The sequence below is a fragment of the Penicillium riverlandense genome (genome assembly GCF_028828495.1).
Source record: "Penicillium riverlandense strain IBT 135883 chromosome Unknown utg000006l_segment0_segment0, whole genome shotgun sequence".
Taxonomy (NCBI): Eukaryota; Fungi; Ascomycota; class Eurotiomycetes; order Eurotiales; family Aspergillaceae; genus Penicillium; species Penicillium riverlandense.
In genome coordinates this window covers 951,551-969,787 of record NW_026643197.1, presented here as the reverse complement: position 1 = coordinate 969,787, position 18,237 = coordinate 951,551, and the positions used below count along the sequence as shown (strand labels likewise).

Here is an 18,237-nt window from a genome sequence, read left to right as displayed (position 1 = left end):
TTAGGCAGACGGGAATATGTTGTGGAAAGAGCCAAGATCCACCAACCAGTCCTCAAACAGCTGGGCACCAGGGTCCAGCAACGTAACATCTCCACTATCAAGCCTCTCCGAGTCAGGCATTTCGGCCATGATCGATGGGCTAGACAGTGCAGGCAGCCCGGCCTCATCTGAGGCTAGCATATTGGATTGCGCATTTTCGGCATTATCCACCAGCGTCCGCCTTCGAATTCTGGACTGGTTCTGTGATTCCAACACTTTACAAAACTGCTGCCTCCCCGGCATGCGGTCATTCAGGAACGTAACCAGGGGATCTCGCGCACCGTTGAGCGTCTCTGTGATGTTCTGGGAGCTGGAAGCAGCGAGCTCAAAAAACTCATTGTAGAAGCTTGCGTGCCAGTATATCTCGCCCAGTTGCTTCAGAAAGACTATGCACTTGTTGAAGTCCTCCGACTTGCCCGGATGGTCGCGGGACGCGCGCGTTATGAGGAGATGGGCAATCAGTGGTGGTAGGATGGCGGTGACACTGTATAGGGTCAATTCAGAGCAGGATGTGACTAGGAGGTGGCGAGGGGGACCAACCATATTGTCGGGCAGAACTTGACGAGATCAAGCTCAATCAGCTCGACAGCTAGACGAGTTGAGTCTTGGGCCGCTGCTTGGACTTTCGGCGATGGCAGCTGTGCACCACCATACTCCAGGACACGGTGATACTGGTAAAGGGCAATGATGACGATACTTCCTGAATCTCAGCCGCCAGTTCAAATCAGTGTATCATGGATGGAACTCACTTGTAGATCAAATGCAGGACATTCCTGTATAAAGTGCACAAATCTCGTTTCGTCTCTTCCGACCTCCGAGCCACCGGCGCCAAATTCTCCTTCCAATGCGCCAACGTCGTCTCACACAGTCCAATCTGCTGCTGCACCGACTCCTCAGTCGCCGCCACGCTATGTGGCAGAGACAACACGCCCTCCATGTACTGGCATAGGCGCACAAACTCCACGAACACCGCCTTGACCGCACGGCCGTCCTCGCTATCGCCCTCCTCATCTAGATCTGCCAGTGTCAGCATCGGAACGCTGCAGTCCAAGCTGTTGATTTGCATAGGGCGGCCGGTGCCGAGCGTGACGAGCCGGTCGCGCACGAGGCACGCCCACCAGATACGAGCCCAGAGCTTGCGCTGGGGCGCTTGGCGGGCGTCGCGGTGAAGGCCGGCACCTTGAGCAAGGGAGATGGCTTGGTGAACCCAGAACCAGGTGTGTTTCTGTTCGACCATGGATGGGTAGTAATGGCTCATCAATAAGAGAGCCTGGATGGTTGTGACATCGTCACCCTCAAAGTCAAAGTCATATAAATACTGTGAAAGAGGTTAGCAGCCATCATTTGAAGATTATGGCGATCAAGCCGCACGCGAGTTCTTCGATGAAGCAGGCTTCTCGCTTGTTTCCGAGACAAGAAGCCACTATCCCGCAAGATGCCCACAGGTATGGTCTGTAAGCCATTAGCACTGATCTGCCTGACATCCAGCTACAACTAACCGCACTCGAAGTAAAGAGAACAGCCTGTAACAGCAGCAAACTTGGCCCTTTCCGACTCAAAATCCCCTCATAATCCGTCCTGTAGTAACTTTCCAAAAAGGCATACTTATCCACCACGGGGAAGAAGGGGTGGAACACCTGGAAGTAGTTGGCGACCAATTCGTCCATCGTCCTCTTCGCCGGCAGCTCAAGCGCCCCTTTCTGCCTCAAATAGTGCAGATCATCGTCCGCCAACCTCTCCCCTTCGCCGCCGCTCTCCCCGATTGTCCTCTGTTCTCCCTGCTCCTCTTCTTTCCGTGCCGACAGCAGGAGCTGCTGGCTACGGGGCGCGAATTCGCGGAAAAATGGATAGTGCGGCACCTGGTGCAGCATCGCGTGCTGGGAAAGCGACCGCGCGGATGAGGAGCGCGCCGAAGCCGTGACATCCATCTTGGCCGGCTTATCGGCCGTTGTTTCGGAGGAGCCGTTCTGCGCGGAGTCGACTATGCGCCTGCGCCGCTTCTTGCGCTGCTCCAGGACGCACTCGAATCCATCCAGGCGGCACTTCGTACAGGGGCGGCCGGTCTGCAGGACGTCACAGCGGACCTTGCGGGTGCGGCACCCGGAACATGCTTTGGAGGCGCGACGATTCTTATCGCTGCAGGGCCGGCTGGCTGGATTGACTGAGGGGCCAGACAGAGATGGAGGTTGGTCGAGGGAGTTCGACATGTCTGTGTTTATAAACGCTAACTATAACATGAGGTGAGGTTAGAGTGTGAGCCTACCCCAACTTGTTACCCCAGCCCCGTCCCCACATATAGACTCGGCAGTTCAGCCGAAGTCAGACCTTATAAAGAACTTTGTTCATGAATCGCGATTTCAGTAGGCGCCTGTTTTCCCGGCACATGCTATGACCCAGTTCCAGGAATATGAGGAATATGTAGTATTAATAATAAAATGGACCCATTGTGTCTTTAATCCTTACAGCGCTTACTGGGCTGAAGCGTATCGCGGCGTTGATCAGATGCGCAATGGCACAGCAAGCGCTAATCCCACCGCCACCATCACAAGGCATTGATTTCTCCTTACATGCAGTCCTTCCAACGTGGCGCGAGAGAGGTATAACTAGGGACTGTTTTTCACTGAGCTGGACTTGGCATTCCTTACGAGCTTATAGAAACTCAAATCCTCCCGCGAAGCGAGAACAACTCGCTACGCGGTTCTTGCTGCTATACCAGCGTTGTTGGTCGAGTCGTTCAACGAGCGCATCAACTTGGGTCTGCCACGGAAGGCGGACAGCATCATCTCACGCGAAGAATTGGAGCAATACCAGAAGGAGGACAAAATCTTCGAATCAGTCCCGGAGTGGACGAATCAAGTGCCGCGGCTGAAGAAACCCTACTGATCCCGCATGATAATGATGAAGTCCTCGAGTCGTTCGAGGATGTAAGGGCTAGTGTTCAGCTGGCAGCGAAGAATATTCTGCATTGGCAACCGCATATTCATTTTATTTAGAGGCTAACGGAGTTAGCCTTTCTCTTCTTACGGGTCATGGCATGATGAAAATGTTGCTCTTGTACAGCTTGTGCTTAGTGAAAATCGATGGCGATTGCGCTTTTGTCCTCAGCTCTACCAGCACCTGGCGCCACGGCGGCGTTGATGACAAGAGTTTCTTCCCGGCGATCAACGTTACTTATCGAGGTTATCTTGCTCCACAGAGTCTGTTTCAGAGCTCCGAATAAATTGTAACCTGCCCATCGCATCTGTAGTCCGTTCATAATGTCTTGGGTTTCATCGTGTTCGATAACAGCGAGGCCAAACGCACCGTGGATGTGGCCGCAGACAACCATTTTGGGCTTCAGCCTGCGTATTTCGCGCAATAGATACCCATCCCCCTTCACCTTGACTTGTCCAGTCGGCCCTTTCTCGCCATCACAGTCTCCATATAGAGCCGGAGGGCCGTGAACCACCAGAATATCAGTGTCATCGGGAACCCGTCCGGTCCACACGTCGCGGATTGAAGGATATTGAAAAGCCCAGAGGCCGAGCTCTGGCGTCAGTGGAGATCCGTATATCTTCACCCTGCGCACTTGCTGCTTTCCGAGACCGGGGACTGGCAGTTCCAACGTGACTGCTTCATCTTGCAGATACCGAATGCCGCTCCAATCCAATTCTTTCCGCTCGGTGACACTATCTCCCCCGCGTGTAAGAAACTTCGGGTCGCTTGCTTCGTCGAGCAGAATATCATGATTTCCCGCAATAACAATTTTATAAGTATGCGGCTGTGACGACAGCCACCGGAGCTGTGCTTGCATCTCAGCGAAGGTGCCACTGGAAGTCAGGTCGCCTGCATGAATCAGGATGTCGCCGGGAGGAAGAAGAGGGGTTGCGCTGTGCGTGTCTGAGATGCATATTATGCGTATTGGCGGGAGGTTATCCCCGTTATTTTGAAGAGGAATCGGCGTTGTCGATGGTTCCTGTGGCGTGCAGTGCTTGGGTTCTCTAAATAAAGCATCGGAAAGCGGCTGGAATACACGATCCAGCCACGTTGGGGGCTGTGATAGATTGTACGGATATGGAAGCAGGTGGTTGTTCATTTTGCTGTTTCCCGACCGCAACCTCCTCGAAAATATATCCCTACTTACAGTTGTCCTGCCGGAGCACTGTGAAATAAAGGGGTGTTGTATTGTGCTAGTGGTTGAATACACCGGGAGGAGCACGTGATTCCACGTGATCAGTCGGGCTATTTTAAAGATCGCTCGATCTCATAGCCGCACTGGTATCGTGATGATGTGGGTCTGCTCATGAATATTCACGCAACATGTCCTAGACAGCCCGAATGTTTTCCCGCCAGTATTCGTGTGCCTCATTTTCTGGGAGATCCTTTGGTCGCCACTCAGGCTTCATGAATAGGCCAAACCTAAACCACTCCAGATGCCTTTGCTAACTCGGTCTCGTTCTACAACTTCCAGTCAGGGATGGCATCCCAGAAAGCTTTTGCGAAGCTCGTCGGCTCGATTGTACTCCTTCCCAAAACCGTTTGGTGCTGGCTTGCGGAAGAACGTCTCATTAACTCGGTGAAGTGAGGCATAGGGTGCGCTAGCGACGAATTCCCAGTCGATGACAGCTTGGATTTCTGATGCTTGGTTCATGGCTGGATACGATTATATTGCGCGGGCCCATATCGGCGTGTATAGCGACGATAGGGCTGTTTTCGACAGCAACCTGGATGTTGTGAGTGCGATTATTGACGAAGTTTCTAATTGGCTCGAGAAACTGCTTCTTATATTCGTCGATATCTTGCTATCTTTCGAGAGCATTGAACGGAGATTTGATGTACACTCGTAGGTATTCGCTGACGGAGGAAAATGGACCACCAAGGCCATGGTGTCAGTCAGGTCCGATAGTAAGGATCCCTCTTTTGGTAGCGACTAGCTCGCCGATCAGGCGAGGCTCCAGTATCTGAACACGCCAGTAAGCTTGAAATGCTGAGGCCATTCTCTGCACAAAGATGGGCCGCTCTTCATGGGACATCCGAGGGTAAGCCGACGACGCCATAACACCCGGTATCATCTGTGTTATTTGCCTGCCCATAGCGGTGGCCTCCTCATGACCCGCCTCACCCGGTATAGGGTACACGAGGGGTACCGGTAGGATAGATGGGTCGATCGTTTACTCTGCGTCTAGGAACTAAGGAAAGGACTATCATACTAGGATGTGATAGCCTACAATAACGACAAAGCGGATTTTAACACCTTTAACTAACTAATACTAATCTCCGTTCGTCTTTATTTATAAAGACTTAGAGGTGTTGCAGCGTCTAGGTTTAGTGAGAATATCCATCGTGACGATCATGATGGTGTTCATCGTGGTCCTTGTCGTGATGACGGTCGTCGTCGTTGTGACCGTCGTGATGCTCATCAATTTCACGCTTGGAATGTCCATCGTGATCCTTGCGGTCATCATGATGGTCGTGGTGGTGCTCGTCACGGTGCTTGTCGAGGTGATCGTCGTGATTCTCATCAATTTCACGCTTGGAATGTCCATCGCGATCCTTGCCATGGTGACGGTCATCATCATGGTCGTGATGGTGCTCGTCATGGTGCTTATCGAGGTGATCGTCGTGATGCTCATCAATGTCACGCTTGGAATGTCCATCGTGATCCTTGCGGTCATCATGATGGTCGTGGTGGTGCTCGTCATGGTGGCCGTCATGATTCTCAACTACTTCACGCTTGAAATGTCCGTCGTGGTCCTTGCCATGGTGACGGTCATCATCATGGTCGTGGTGGTGCTCGTCATTGCGGCCATCGTGATGCTCAAGTACTTCACGCTTGAAATGTCCGTCGTGGTCCTTGCCATGGTGACGGTCATCATGGTCGTGGTGGTGCTCGTCATGGCGGCCATCGTGATGCTCAACTACTTCACGCTTGAAATGTCCGTCGTGGTCCTTGCCATGGTGACGGTCATCATCATGGTCGTGGTGGTGCTCGTCATGGTGGCCATCGTGATGCTCAACTACTTCACGCTTGAAATGTCCGTCGTGGTCCTTGCCATGGTGACGGTCATCATCATGGTCGTGGTGGTGCTCGTCATGGCGGCCATCGTGATGTTCAACTACTTCACGCTTGAAATGCCCGTCATGGTTCTTGTCGTGATGGCGGTCATCGTCGTGATCCTTGTAGTAAGGAGGCCGATAATGAGGCGCAGCTGCGAACTCCTCAATCTCGCCCAAGGCTACATTTATAGTCAGCGTAAGGGGCCCCCGAAGTTATAAAAGAAGACTTTAAATACTAGGCAGGGTAACTGGGGCAGCGCCCACGAGGCCCAAGGCCATCCACGTGGAGAGAATAATAGAGTACTTCATCTTCTTGGGACCGCACAGACTGAAAACTTCGGAGTTTTGGTGTTGAATTTTGATTGAGGAGCTTGTTAGATCTGTTCGTATCTTGAGCGCGGCATCGAGACACTTTTATATGTTGCTTACCTTGCTTGAAACAAATAAAGTCGATACTACGACTGTCGAAGTCGTCGTCACCCTCTTTTCTCTTACTGGTGGAATCTACAAGCTATGAAGCCACCTTGTAGCAAAGTTTACTAAGACCTATAGCTTCATATACATTGTCATTCCTATAAGTCAGGCGAATCTACAGAAATGTCCTAGGAATGTGATCTGGCTTTTGTAAGCTCCGAAAGTGGTGAAATACCCTAAATACCTCATTTACGCCCATTTCCAGGTCACTATGAGCGCTCTAAAAATCTGTCTAGATCCTCGCTTAACAAAAATCTGTGGGTGAACGGTCTTAGGCCGTAGAGTGCAATAGTGAATACTTTGACGCAGACTACTTCAACTATAATTATCCTATAGTTACATATATTTCAAAGGTCAAAATAGAGATGCAAGGTGAACGAACTCGATATTTGCATTGAAAAACTATCATTTTCAGTTGCCTGCATTCTTATTTAATCACGCAGAAGTCACATTCGACGAGACGACGATTTTCAAAACGAGGCATTCTATCGGTATAAGGGGTCAAAACAAATATAGGGGGTGATGAAAACTCTCCTAAGCTATAACCTCGTTTGAACATCATTCAAGACCAATAGATAGTTTTTGCCCAACAGATCCTAGAAAGCGTAGCATCTGAAGCTAGTGTCTGACATGACCGTTAGGCCAGTTTTGGGCCACGTTTAAAAGCTTGTGCTACATTTTTGCCTTTAAAAGGGAGCATATTTAAACGAATAGCTAACCAGAGGGAATGTATTTCTGAAGAAGAGGATAGGAATTTGAAGAGGCATATGTCAAAAATGAGATGTCAATCGCGGGGATCACACGGGTCACATTCTTGACAGGAGGCAAAATGTATTAGAACTCTATTGGTGGCAATAATTTACTGAGACATTCTTTACGTTCTACTAAGAAGAAAAAGGCAAATAAATAGGTCTGAATCAATAGGCGATCAATTTATGAGAAATGCAGGGAGAAAATCAGGATACATCCATAGTAGGCCACAAAGAGAAAATAAAGTTTAACAGTAAAATACCAGTAGAAAGGAGAGAAAGGGGGAAATAACCCAAGATCCCTTGAATGGTCTGAATGAGACGGGTCGTATAAACTAAATAAAGGGTCAAGGTATACTCATGACACTATCTATACCGCATTCTACATATTGACTACAAGTAGCTCAGGTACTTTTGTATATTTAAGAATCAGTCAAAGTCATCCACATTCAAGGCAACATTTTATCAGAAGACACCCCTCGATTTTGACCCCTGCTCTAGTAAACGTCTTGACTTTGGCATTAAGATGCAGCCCAACCTGGCTTCAAATTTGACATCTAGACCTATCCGCTTCTACTATCGACTCTACTATCCTTGATTTAAACGAGCGCAGGTTGTAATAGACTCAGCCTAACGTAAGAACTTTGAAAGGACATCGGCCCTTCCTTGTCAAGACCTTGTAGTCTCCATTTGCCGCGATAACATGACAAACATATGTATTTCATGACGCAAATTCCATAATGAAGGACTTGCCCAAGACCTTCTCACCGTCTCTGGCAACAGCAATGATGAACTTGGCGTCGACATTCTCGAGAGGGACGTGAGTCTCGAACCCATTTCGCTCATGGACCAACAGGCGTTCACAGGAAATCTGAAACCCGTTTCGCTCATGGTTTAGCAGGCGTTGATCTTCCTGAAACGTTGAAGTCTCAGATGGGACTGAGAAAATGGCCCAGTTGTCGTACTCCGTGGCACCGTTCCAGCTCATGTAAACATCGGTCGTATGCTCGGTTCTATGATTGACGAAAAGAACAGGATCCCAGTGCGGAGTAGCTCTCCAGGGGGACTTGGATATTCGGTAGGCATTCGCCGCATATGTGCTGTTGCCAAATTGTCCTCTAAGAACCACGTTGCCGTCTCGATCGTATTCCTTGAGTTTGGGTATCGATCCGTAGCCTAGCAGCATGTGCTCTGTTCCTGAGCATGGGAGGAGTTGGAAGCTGCCTTGAGTTGCGCTGACGACGCTGTCAGTCGGATCGGTCTGTTCGTAGGCTCTCCATGCCTTCTTGTTGACGAGGTCGACGTGGACAACCCATTATGAAGATGGCTAGTATTTGTCTTGGTGAAATTGACGGCTGAGACGAGCATGGTATTATCTGGCGTAATATAATGCTCGTGGCCATCTATGTAAGAGTCAAATTTTGTGCCGTCGGCCGTCTGGAAGTCGTCGTGCAGGGTGACAGTGTAGATCTCTTTGTATGTGTTGTCGAGGATATGCGTTGCTCCATAGCCTAACACCATATCACCTGGCTGTCCATCCCAGTATGTGATCACATCCTGGCCGAAAAGCTTTTGCACCTTAAAGTCTAGGTTCTCCCCCTGCGGGCCCTGCCACACCATGTCACCATTATTGTCGAAAATTGTCGGCGCGGTGCCGGCTTCGTTGTACTTCCGGACGCCGATAAAGATGTATCCCGGATCTGTTTCACCAACCTTTTTGAGGGTCAGATGGGGTGGTTGCCAATTTCCAGTCTGAAAAGATTGATACGGCCAGCCTGGTTCCCCGAGAGCCAACGATAACAGTCCATATAGGAGGAAAAAGAGCTAATCATGATTCAAGGTTGAAAGGACGGAGTAAGAGACGCTTAGAAGTGAATAGCCACTCGGTATAGAAGACTAGGTAATGGATATATAATGGAGTTTCCTTTCGCGCCGTCTGTTGCTCCGTTTGGGGTCATCTCAACAGAAGCAGGAGGTAAAGCGAACAGTAAATCCTGTAGCCTATCAGCATTAGTTACATGGGTCTTAGCACTCCATACGGTTGAAAATACAGAGAACTATACTTCGGCCCTCGATGATGATTACATCAATGATCTGTTGCCGCTAGAAGACCCGGTCAGACCCAGTCCAGGCCTGGCTGTATGGGATCACGTGTGCATTTATTAGGATATATCTTGATCCTAATTACATTGTGGGCTTTAGGGTTCCGAAGCCTCTTTTTCTGGGGTAGGGGCCTTACGGCCACATGAAGTGGTTGATACCCGATTGCGCATACAGATTGGGCATTGAACCTTGATACCTAACCTTTTCAAAAAGCGTGGCTCTCAGGGTATCTACTCTCTTCTTCAAGATCCAGTCTCTGTGACAATAGGTCTCTTGTGCTCCATATTCCTTTCGTCTCTGAATCTCTACCTAACCGATGTGCATTCCACCCTCCAATTGCACCTTAACTATCATCTAATCCGAACCTTGGCAGGATATGTAATTTCCCATTCGCGAATTTCTCAAAAAGAGTCGTTCCCGATTCTACGGGAAGAGAATCCAACCCCCGAGTTCCATGGAAAGCTCATCCTTCAACGGCCAGCCTACCGCATGTCTTAAGCGGTAGGAGGTTCAATGGATCAGCTTCATTGCTTACGCGCCAGTCGGCGGGTGGGTCATATCCCAGAGGCCAAGGTATTTGTTGGGCGAGTCTTCGGGGATGCGAACAAGCGGTTGGCCGAGATTGAACGGAGGTAGAGTCAGGTCGAGTTTTCTGTGATGTAGACTTGGCTCATTCATTCGCCTGAAGTTGGAAAATTGTCCTTCACTCGAACTTGGGTCGCTGGTGTAGCTTGTGGTGAGAAGCAGGGATGTTGTGCGGCGGAATCGCTCTAGCGTAGGGAGAATCATATCGTTCGGCAAATGAATAAAAACATCACGACAAATAAGTAGATCAGCCGGGCGCGGTTCGTTTTTTGTGATGTCAAGAACGTCCAGTCGATAGCCGCGTTGTCGTAATTCGGCCCAATTTGCCCGCTCGTATATATCGTAGCCAACATAATCGATCCCCTTGAGATCTATCATACTCATCCACGCTAAATCACCGCAGCCAGCATCGTTGAGCGTTCTCACACGATATGCATTCAGTATTTCAGCAAATTCCTTCCGAACTAGCCGGGTATGCTGCTCGCTGGAGCCCCAGCCACAAACTGTGTCGAGGGCTTGGCCAGGCCATCCCTGTAAGAATATTTCTGTGCTGTGCAATTGTTCCCCCTCGTTGGCAGATTGCACTGTTGGAACCTCATGAGTGTTCTTATTTGAGTGGACCGCAGGATCATTGTTTTGGGGCTGCGGCTTTGGAATATAATATTTCCAGCTATCGGGATTACTGGATTGATCCCATGATGATGATAGCCTAAGCACCTGCGAGTCTAGTATGACTGGCTTCGCTCCTCCTAGAAGTGGTATTTCTTGAGGTTGAACTTGTGGATAGTCAGAATAGTCACCGGTTACCGAACCCGTGGGCCAAGTAGTGGCTGTTGAGACCCAGCTTAATTGATGATATTGGACAGCAGGGAAGCCTCCATTCGCAATGGCTGTAATCATTTTCAATAACTTATCTGCTTTTTGGCATGATAAACTGAATGTAGAAATTTCGCCTATTAAATCAAAGTTGAAGATTCAACTAACAGTCCGAGCAAATAATATTAACCAAATGGATTCATAGCCAATACGCCGTGTAACATTATGTGTGTACTGACGCTCGGAAGTTAACGGATGCCTATATCTATGATTGACGGGGTAACAGATTAAGGTTTACATAACCTCAAGAAGAAAACCAAGTTACGGGTGGCGTAAAATCGGGATATGATGGTTCAAAGACAAGCTGATGGTGTTCGTGTTCTCACCGTTTTCGTTGAAAGCATGGATAGCCGTGAGCGGCAGTCTACCCGTTCTAACCACGGTAGACTGTTAATGGCTCTTCCCTGGTACATATTTGGAGAGCCGTAACGCACATATCTATACCACAATACTCGACTTTGGATGGCTGGCGTGGGTCTAGAATTTTTTTTTTATTTAGATAAGTATTTTAAATAAATCCCTTCACAGAATATGACTTGATTTCAAGCTCGTTACCAAATGTAAATAAAAAAGCCACAATGCTATATTGTAGGAGAGACATGTATGTACTTGAAGGGATGCCCTTCGGTATTACTATATCACGTATTAATTGACTGATCAAGGCGCTCCGTTTCGCTGATGAAGAAGGGACGCTATACTTACAAGACGTACTCATCCAAACTGATCAAGTTCGGATCTGAGAAAATGAGGTAAAAGTATTTCAGCGTCTCTGCAAGCCAGAAGCTTTCCATAACATCTAATTTTGCTGTCCGTATGTCACGGGTATCTTTGAGTGCAGCATGGCCATGCTTGGTTTTGGTGTACCGTTCAATGTTCTGAAACATTCGCCATGCAGAGTCTTGTAGTGATTTTTTGCCGGTAATTCTGTACATGATAAAGATAGACTCAATTGCCTCAGGTCTGTGTAGAAAAGTCAGCATAACAGTGCCTTAATAAACCACACCATGTATTCCAAATCACCTTAGACGATACTTTGGATCAGCTACTTCCAGTATTGGTGATTGTAGTCCATGATCTTGAATAATCAGCCGTGCAGCCTCACGTACACTCGTAGGCATATCCTGTCCCTCTGGCCATCCGAATATATCCCGGAGCCACTTCTCTTCATCCCATTCACAACTTGACTTTTTGCAACCACTTATATATAAAGTTTCGGGCATGATTCCAATGGGCATGAGATCATATGCCCATAAACATCCATTCACCAGTCCCCGTGCAATAGATAGGTCAGCTGATCGAGCAAAGGTTTTGGCACCAAGACCTATCATACCCCCCAGGAAGCACTTGAGATGCTCCGTTTGATACTCAAAAATCTCTTCGCCGGATCTTGGGTCAAATCGGATGTTCCCAACGAATAATATGTCTTTCCTTTCTTTATCCATTCCATGGAAGAGCAGATTTTTCTTGATCCCTTCTATTGCAGAGATGTACATGTCACGATATTGATCTGATCGGGCTCCAAGAAGTAGATACTCTTTGACGAGGTATTCGTAGGTGGAGTCAGCCATACCACCGACTGTGAAATAGCTATCTGAAAAGCGTAAGGCATGGGCGTCTAGCGAGACCGGCCATAGACCCGGTAATCTAGTCCGATTTTGGGTGCTTTGTAGTTGGTTTGTAATTCTTTGAATAGCATCAAAATATTTTGGGTCACCTGTTATTTGCGAAAGGCGAGTGAACTCTAGGCTCAACGAACCTATCTCAGCAAGGAGCGCACTTTCACTGGGCTGTGTTGAGGACTCCAATATGGTCCTATGTACTGGTTAAAACATTCCTAATCATAAGTCGTGGATTAAGGGGCCTGCTTTTGGCGCAGTTGACACCTTCCCTGCCTACCTTATCCATTGCCATCGCGTGTGTGGCATTCTGTTTGGGGTATCAAACGCCCCATACAAAAAGTCGGCTAAATTATGGGCCTTTTCCAAGAGGATCGAATGCTTTCCTTCGCTTAGGTCATATGCGCTGATCAAACCTCCGAGATATCGGATTGTTGTTTCAAAGACATTAATATTAGGTACTCTTGAAGTGGAAAAATCAATATCATCCAGTGCTTCGAGTGCCTTTTTGAACTCTTGATCCAAACCCATTATGAGCAATGTATCCAAGGAGTCGACCAGAGTTGCTGCCCATCCCCCAAGGGGGTTTTTATGGCCTCCAGTGATGGGTGATACTTCGTCCCACAACCAGGCATGATTTTTATACCCATCCCAGCTATGTTGAAACGCTTCTTTCACGGCCTGTTGCCTTTTGGTCCTCTCAAGCCGATCAGAATTAGTTTCAGAATTGAATTGGTGCTGGATCTGTGGAATGGGCCTTGATGTGCCTCTAGGGAGGGTTATTAAGGACGGTGGACAGGTTTGAGAGGTTTGGAGTCTGTTTTTGGTTGATTTTGCTGAAGGAATGTTTCCGCGGTGGCTCTCATGACTTGTCGCTGAGCTCAATGCCAAGTGTGGAAAGATGAGACAGACAAGGAGAAAATGCACCAAGCTAGATCGAATGAAGCTTTTGGGAATGAACACCATCAGAAACAACTTGCTCACGGTTGAGCTCAGTAAGAAGAAAAGACGAAATTCGAGAACCAGGTCTGAGCTCCACGGACTTCAAAACTGGTTATGGGTTTCTTAATATCACGCGAGGTTTAATCCTTTCAGTAGCAAAAGTCCAGTGGAGACCAAAGCTACGGCTGGTCAGAAACCCCTCCAAGCCTCGACCAGAGCTTGCAAAGCCAAGCATAGTTTTCGGTTCGCGTCATAAAACGCTAATAATCCTCGTGTGCTCATGAACCATGCATCGGGTCGTCATTGTTGGATCATCATTGTTGTATTCTCTGCGGAACCACATCATAAATTCAAATGTCGTGTGACGATGAGTATGAATTTATTTACCCGATGCGCTCGCTCTAAATTAATGCTGCTAGGCGAGAGCGCTGTCAGCCTACAGACAGCTAGAAAGTGATCATTCTCGAATGTAGACATAGGAGCAAAGCGAGGGAGACTAGATATGTAAGCACAACGGACTCTCCCCCATACCCCCCTTTCTCCCGAAAAAATCATCGTCTATTTTCCTCCAATCACTGAGTACATCGTCTCTTGCGTAACCATCCAACCTCCCGGCCACCGCTCGCGTCCTCGCTTACGTCAAGGGAGTACAGCGGACCTGGTGCTGCTCTACTGTTGGACTCCATCCTACTTCCGTGACACTATCCTGAGGGGTCCCGTTCTCTTTTTCTTCCTCCATTCACTAGCACGATAGTGTCCATAAAATCGGCCACAATTGTGCGAGTACCTGGTCGCATCGTAAGTCCGTCCCTGCCGAGAGCGAGTCTCTGGTGGCCTGAGGTAGAAAATTGAAATCAATGGCGTTGGTGGTGTAATAAATCAATTTCAAATAGTTGTGTTGGTTGGGTGGGCGGGTCCCTTACATGGGCGACTCGCTTACCGATCCCGTTAAATAAACTAACTAACAAACCAACGCTAACGTTAACCTAAATTTTAACCTTCGTTAATAATGGATCGTAATAACTAGACGTAATCTAGATTACGTGATGGCTTTATATTACGTATTTTATTTAATCCTACTTAATAGAATATGGAATCGAAGACATCATAATGACGAATGTGGTCTGGCACTAATTATTCTCTATAGTATATTAGCAATCTGCTATATAGAGAGCCAAAGATATTTTCGCGTAAGAAACACAAGGTGTTCACTCCATTTTCACCAATATCCTTTTTGTATTGAAGACCTCCAATTTTGAATGAACCACGAATCTTCACCATGCCTAAAGCATTCTTCTACCAGGACCCTGTCACCCTACAAGAGGGAACACACACCAGTGCTGAAATTGGTGGCAGAATGATCCAGCCTGACAAATCGGAATCTGTTACTGGAGAAGTTGACCATATCACCATTTATCATACTCCGAATAATCCTGTGGAGCTCAAGTGTATGCACGATGTTGAATTTTCACCTGGTGAACAAGTCATATTACAGCAGCTGGGTAAGCACCTCAGAGAATGGGCACAAATAAACAATTATTGACTGGTACAACAGATCCTGTTAGCTATGCTGTTATAGGTATGCAAAGTGGAAAGGAAGTTGAGTTTAAGGAGTAAAACAGGTTAACCGCAGTCGCGGCTGGGGTCCGACTTGGGGGCGAGTTGTCATCCATAAAACAATTTGCAATTACATATTCTTGCTGCTGGTGGCGGCAAGAGAAATATTGTTTTGGATTAGTGACTTCTGTTATTCAAATGACCAAAAATAGTAAGATTATGGATCTCTACAGTCTTATCTCAGACTGGCTCGTACTCGACATAGTATCTGCCGTGACGGCACTCTGACTGGCCGACCAAGTAGGGTATCTTTGATCAAAGGCCCAGGAAGGATAGCGTTATGGGAGAAGTCACGCGTTCAATGCATGTACTGTGGTCTGGTCCATTAATTTGTTAGCGTGGTAACAAAGTTGTTGACGTCCAAGATACCGTTCATCTGATGCCAAAAACCTGATTCGTCTATTCGATACATCGGGAGGGAGTCTCGGGCACTATGTTGGTTGGAAAGTCTTGACTGTCGCTCAAGAAATCTGGAAGCTGAAATTGCGCAGCAGAGATAGTAGTTTCGTGTAAAATACATTATGCAGTCCTACAACCGTCATATAAAATACAGGGTCTATTCTTGGAAGTAAGGGATCTACCGCTAGTCCAGTAATGATTTAAGGTGTTCCCAGTTTCTCCGTCCGAAGCCTCTGCCTTGAAACTGTCGGAATGAGGTTGAGGCAGCCTGTCAAATATACCTGCCTTGACGATATCCGCGGTCGGCAAAGCCCTTTGAGGGCCGATTGGCTATTACCCAGGTAGTATACGCTCAATAGTAAACTGGTGGCTTTAGTTTCCGTGCATTCTATTGCCGCTTAAACATTGGTTATTCTCTTCACACATAAATATCCAGACTTGAAATCGGACATTGTACAATGGACAATCACTTGCGACATAGAATGGTTATGACCCCCGTACACATCCATTCACACCTAGAACCCAGGCCGGTTCTAAACTGTCTTGCGTCTACTCAGGCTTCCCGAGACTCGAAAAAGGAAAGACAGTATCAGTATGCTTCCAGAAAGAAAAATCAAGAGACAAAAAAGATATGGAGAGGTTGCTTCCTTGTGCAACAGTTCTCTGTGGCTTTCGTATGTTCTTGTCTGTAACTCGAAGGTTGAGGGCACTGGCCACAGGTCTTCGAGTAACTGCCTAAACGCGAGTGTCACATCAATTGATGGGCTCTTCATGTCGTCATTGAGACAAATGAATTTTGTTCGTCTGTCTCTCGTCGATTGAAATTGGTCCATAGTGGCCTGGTAGTCGTCTCCCAGCATGTGAAAGGTCACATCAGCTCCCATCTTCAGCCTATATCCCTTCTCCGTTTGGAACTGCGATCGTAACTTAGACATATCGATGCAACGCTCCACGTCTTTGATAGAAAAGCCTATCGTTTTTCTCGCTTTTGTCGGACATTGCAATTCGTTTGTGAACCCAGAGCCATTGTGAAGACACCTTTGAACAGACTCATGAAAGCCTACTGGTGGACTGTTTCTGTACAGAAGGCTTTCGAGGGTTCGAATATCAGTTTCTTCGAGCCAGCTGTCTCGGTGCATGTCAAGATATTGATCTCGTAACCCGCACAGTGTAGAAGACAAAAAATAGGGCCGATTGATTAGATAGTTGAAATAGGCAAAGCTAACCTGTAGGTCCCGTGGATGTCGAAACCGGTGTGCTGAGTTCAGCTGGAATTCCTCTGGAAATATTCCTTTAAGCTCAGTCAAAACTTGCTTGTTGAGCATATGAGGCATGTGAGACGGGACCCTCCGAAGGTGTTTCGATAGATTGAATCGTCCGTTGAATGCCTTTATCACAGACCTGATTGCATCAGAAACCAAATCATGATCATTGGGGCACTGCGAGAAAGCATCTAGCAGTGCGGCAATTTTGATCCGAGTCTTAGTGTCTAGTTCTGGAATGCTCTCTGTCGTGTTTGACGGCTCATCGTCATTTGACGTAAAACCTTCGTGGGTTAAGAGCAAAGTAGAATTAATGTCGCCGTGTCCCAGAGAAATATTGCCCCCAAAACTTCGTCGAATAAAGACTGCGGGATCTCTGCTTCCAGTTCACATGCCGAGGAGAGAAACACTTTCCCTACTAGCAGCTCACATTTTACTCCGCCGTGCCCATCATCCACAATATTGTAGTCATCGAACTGCCTCCCACATGTTGATTCGGAGCTCTCTGGAGTGAGAAGATTATCTCCAGACCAGTACTCCGGATATGCATCATCACCTAGTGGAACTGGGTGAGATAGGTAGATGGTTTGCACCCCAGATGGCGTTATATAATCATCTGGCGAGATAGGTGCTGCAAGGAAAACATCGTCATTGAAGTAGAGAAAATTATCACTGAGACCTGGGATCCTGTCAAGATTGCTTTCAATAGAAGAGGAAGAGAAAACCGGCAAATGTGAAGAATTTTCGAAAATTTCGGAGTGACTGATAACTTTGATTCGAGGATTGTCCGGATCTAACCACGAAGGGACCTGGCCGTTCGTCACAAGATATATCTGGCGGATCCATGGTGCATATTTTTCTAGGGAGCGAACGGAATATCGGAGCTCGTCGTTGTCTCGAAAATGATTCTCATCGGCAGCACATTCATCTTCATCGGAGCCACTTTTCGGCTTTTTTTGGATATTCAAATCCGGTCCATCATATTCCTTGACCCAGCGCTGATACCAAAAGTCCCTCTCGCTTTTCCATATAGGATCTGATCCATTGACCCAGGTGTAAACGGCATCGATGGGTCTAAACTTCGATCCTGTTGAAAAATCGGCTTGACCAATATTATCTGCATAGTCAATATCATCGTATTTCTGCCTTGTTGAAAAACATCTCAATAGAAATATTAAGACAACAAGAGGAAAGGCAAGCTGACGACCGGAAATAAATGGCATGATCCTTGGATCACCAGAGTACCGTCACAACCAATTCTGCCTGGAAACTTGGAGGATTTGGACATATCATTATATTTAGACAGACGAGAAATATGACGCTATACATTGTATCGCTTAGTCTAAATCGAGTTCTAGTTCCAAGAGTTTTATCAAAACCTTAATTTGAGCTAGACATCCATTGATCTTGGAGAGTTCCCTTCAAAATGCTGTTTCAAACACCGCTAAATAAGCATACCCACCACAAAACTACAGATTATGAACATATTCTAAGCGGAAAGCAAATTGGGGCACTAACCGAGCTTTTATCCGAATGACC

The 18,237-nt window shown here is 47.4% G+C and overlaps 7 protein-coding genes across 7 annotated transcripts; 1 reads left to right on the top strand and 6 right to left on the bottom strand.

Moving 5' to 3' along the window:
- On the bottom strand, positions 1-2,246 carry N7474_006625 (uncharacterized protein; the record flags this gene model as incomplete). Its single annotated transcript, XM_057198035.1, has 4 exons — positions 1-523; positions 580-710; positions 863-1,357; positions 1,539-2,246. The coding sequence occupies 4 exons, from the start codon at positions 2,244-2,246 to the stop codon at positions 1-3; spliced, it is 1,857 nt and encodes a 618-aa protein (XP_057051475.1).
- An 860-nt stretch (positions 2,247-3,106) lies between these two features.
- On the bottom strand, positions 3,107-4,114 carry N7474_006624 (metallophosphatase domain-containing protein; the record flags this gene model as incomplete). The annotated part of the gene is made up of 1 exon (XM_057198034.1): positions 3,107-4,114. One exon carries the CDS (start codon positions 4,112-4,114, stop codon positions 3,107-3,109), a length of 1,008 nt encoding a protein of 335 aa, XP_057051474.1.
- A 1,229-nt stretch (positions 4,115-5,343) lies between these two features.
- On the bottom strand, positions 5,344-6,384 carry N7474_006623 (uncharacterized protein; the record flags this gene model as incomplete). Its single annotated transcript, XM_057198033.1, has 2 exons — positions 5,344-6,254; positions 6,312-6,384. The coding sequence occupies 2 exons, from the start codon at positions 6,382-6,384 to the stop codon at positions 5,344-5,346; spliced, it is 984 nt and encodes a 327-aa protein (XP_057051473.1).
- A 1,635-nt stretch (positions 6,385-8,019) lies between these two features.
- Positions 8,020-9,755, bottom strand: N7474_006622 (uncharacterized protein; the record flags this gene model as incomplete). Its single annotated transcript, XM_057198032.1, has 3 exons — positions 8,020-8,533; positions 8,593-9,011; positions 9,750-9,755. 3 exons carry the CDS (start codon positions 9,753-9,755, stop codon positions 8,020-8,022), a joined length of 939 nt encoding a protein of 312 aa, XP_057051472.1.
- Positions 9,756-9,932: 177 nt separating this feature from the next.
- Positions 9,933-10,886, bottom strand: N7474_006621 (uncharacterized protein; the record flags this gene model as incomplete). The annotated part of the gene is made up of 1 exon (XM_057198031.1): positions 9,933-10,886. One exon carries the CDS (start codon positions 10,884-10,886, stop codon positions 9,933-9,935), a length of 954 nt encoding a protein of 317 aa, XP_057051471.1.
- A 3,813-nt stretch (positions 10,887-14,699) lies between these two features.
- Positions 14,700-15,037, top strand: N7474_006620 (uncharacterized protein; the record flags this gene model as incomplete). The annotated part of the gene is made up of 2 exons (XM_057198030.1): positions 14,700-14,922; positions 14,976-15,037. 2 exons carry the CDS (start codon positions 14,700-14,702, stop codon positions 15,035-15,037), a joined length of 285 nt encoding a protein of 94 aa, XP_057051470.1.
- Positions 15,038-16,991: 1,954 nt separating this feature from the next.
- N7474_006619 (stealth family protein) lies at positions 16,992-17,921 on the bottom strand (the record flags this gene model as incomplete). The annotated part of the gene is made up of 1 exon (XM_057198029.1): positions 16,992-17,921. The coding sequence occupies one exon, from the start codon at positions 17,919-17,921 to the stop codon at positions 16,992-16,994; it is 930 nt and encodes a 309-aa protein (XP_057051469.1).
- Positions 17,922-18,237: the final 316 nt, after the last annotated feature.